General features: G+C 41.1%; 1 protein-coding gene across 1 annotated transcript; it reads right to left on the bottom strand.

The window, feature by feature from the left end:
* Positions 1–849: 849 nt before the first annotated feature.
* On the bottom strand, positions 850–1,574 carry LOC107099965 (leucine-rich repeat-containing protein 47-like; the record flags this gene model as incomplete). The annotated part of the gene is made up of 1 exon (XM_015398300.1): positions 850–1,574. A coding segment is annotated over exon 1 (590 nt), but the record flags the coding sequence as incomplete, so codon positions are not given.
* Positions 1,575–2,068: the final 494 nt, after the last annotated feature.

Consider the following 2,068-nt stretch of genomic DNA (forward strand, 5'->3'; position numbering starts at 1 on the left):
CCAATGACAACAGTTGCCATGGAGATCATGTTAAACTGGCTTGCTTTCTGTTTTGGCAAACTGACCATCAGCCTGATTAGACCCACATTTCTTAGAATTTTATACTTGTCAAAAATATAATTAAAGGTGAGTCTTCTATCACTCACTCTTTATTAATATTTTTTATTTTTTTTTATTTTAGTTTAGTGAAAAAAATTCTGAAATCAGATAATGATTTTCTATCAGATTTCTGGTTTGGGTTTAAAAAAAAAAGGAAAATACTTGTGTGTTTTAATTATAATTTTTTTTAATGTTTGGGCTTGGACTTTCTGTCTTCTGACCTTTTTTGGTTGCATGTTTTGGAGGCTCATATTAAAGGGGGGCTGAGCTGTCTACTGATCACATCCTGGTGATGAGTTATGTTTGCTTGGACAGGAGGAATATAGACTTAGCTGGAGTTTGTTAGCAATCATCTGGCCTCTATAGAGGCAGGGCAGGAGTCTGATGCACATTTCTAGCCCTGAATCAGACCTGCTCCTGATGCATCTAACCACTCATTTCCTATCCTTCCTTTTTTGTAACCTCTCGTTTCTATAAGGCATGATGATAATCTGGATGAACTGACTGCAATGATTAAGTTTTCAGGTGGATTTTCTCACTAAAAAACATTAAAATTACTTTATTCCCACTGATTACAGCAAATATAGCTGCAAGGTGTATTTATTACAAAGTATTAATCAAACCTGGGAGCTGGCCGTGAGACAGACACATCGCTGATGACNTATTCTATTCTAAAGTCAAGTAAACTTATTTTAAGAAACTTTTGATACATTTTAAATTATTTTTGCAGCGTTCCAAAAAATAAAAAACAGAGTTTTAAAAAAATCTACCTTCAGAGCTGATAGCTTGTAAATCTCCCCACTCAGCTGGTGGATTGAGTTATCAGAAGCCACCAGGGTGCTGAGCAGATCCAGCCGCTCAGAGAAGAGGTCAGGGGGCAAAGCAGTGAGCTGGTTCTTTGAGACATTGATGGTCGCCAGCTTGGTGCACTGACTCAGCCCATCAGGAAGAGCCTCCAAGCAGTTGCAGCTTACATTTAGAGTATTCAGTTCCTTTAACTGGGTGATCCCCTCCGGCAAACCTTTCAGGCCGTTGGCCGACAGATCCAGGACCTTCAGGGACTTCAGGATGCCGATCACATCTGGGACGGACGTCAGCTTGTTCCTGCATAGGATGAGGCTCTGGAGGTTGGTCAGGTGTTGGATTCCCTCTTGGATCTCTGTCAAACTCGGACATTGGCTAACTTCCAGATAATTAAGTAGACGGAGGGAATAAAGAGAGGAGGGAAGCCCCCCGCTGGAGGAAATCCTCTCATTTATAGCTCTGCCCTGTAAAACCAGCTCACGTCTCTTCTCTGCCGCTGCTTTCTCTATTTCGGGCCATTTCTCCTCCTCACTCATGCTGACAGATAGAGAATAAACCGGTCAAAAAAATAAAAAATTAAATAAAATAGATTCTTAAGGCGAGTGGACACTTGAGCCCTTGAGTTGCGAGTCTGCTTCAGCGCAGGCTCGTGGTGAGGTGTAACCGTGAACTAATTGCGGAGGAAACAACTGCTTTCAATTAGAGTTCCGCTGGTTTTCTGCAATTTCGTCACGCTGACAGAAAATCACAAGTTAGGAAAATTAAAATATTAACCCCTAAAGGGAAAGTCCTATTTGGAAGAGTTTTATTTGACTGCATGTATTTATTTTTGAGAAAGGGATAAATGTCATGTCAACCTGCACCACAGAGCTACAGCCATACGCATATGGCGTCACCGTGTTCCCATAACAACAGAGGGATGAAGCCGTCTCTTGTCATAGCTAAATGAAAAGTGATGTAGCTGTCCGTAATGTCTATGGTCCTTTCTCAAGTGGGTTCTTGAGAAGGAGAACTGGAGCACGCAGCATAAATATGGGTCAAATGGAACAGACGAGCTAGAGCTTATGGCAGGTCGGTTTGACATTTATTAGAAGCGCTGTCCTCTATTGTTCCATTTGTTGATCTCTAAAATAAGATTCTTGCTAGTCAAATATCCATTCCTACT

This window comes from Cyprinodon variegatus, unplaced genomic scaffold (genome assembly GCF_000732505.1).
Source record: "Cyprinodon variegatus isolate N-32 unplaced genomic scaffold, C_variegatus-1.0 Scaffold925, whole genome shotgun sequence".
In the NCBI taxonomy this organism is placed as follows: domain Eukaryota; kingdom Metazoa; phylum Chordata; class Actinopteri; order Cyprinodontiformes; family Cyprinodontidae; genus Cyprinodon; species Cyprinodon variegatus.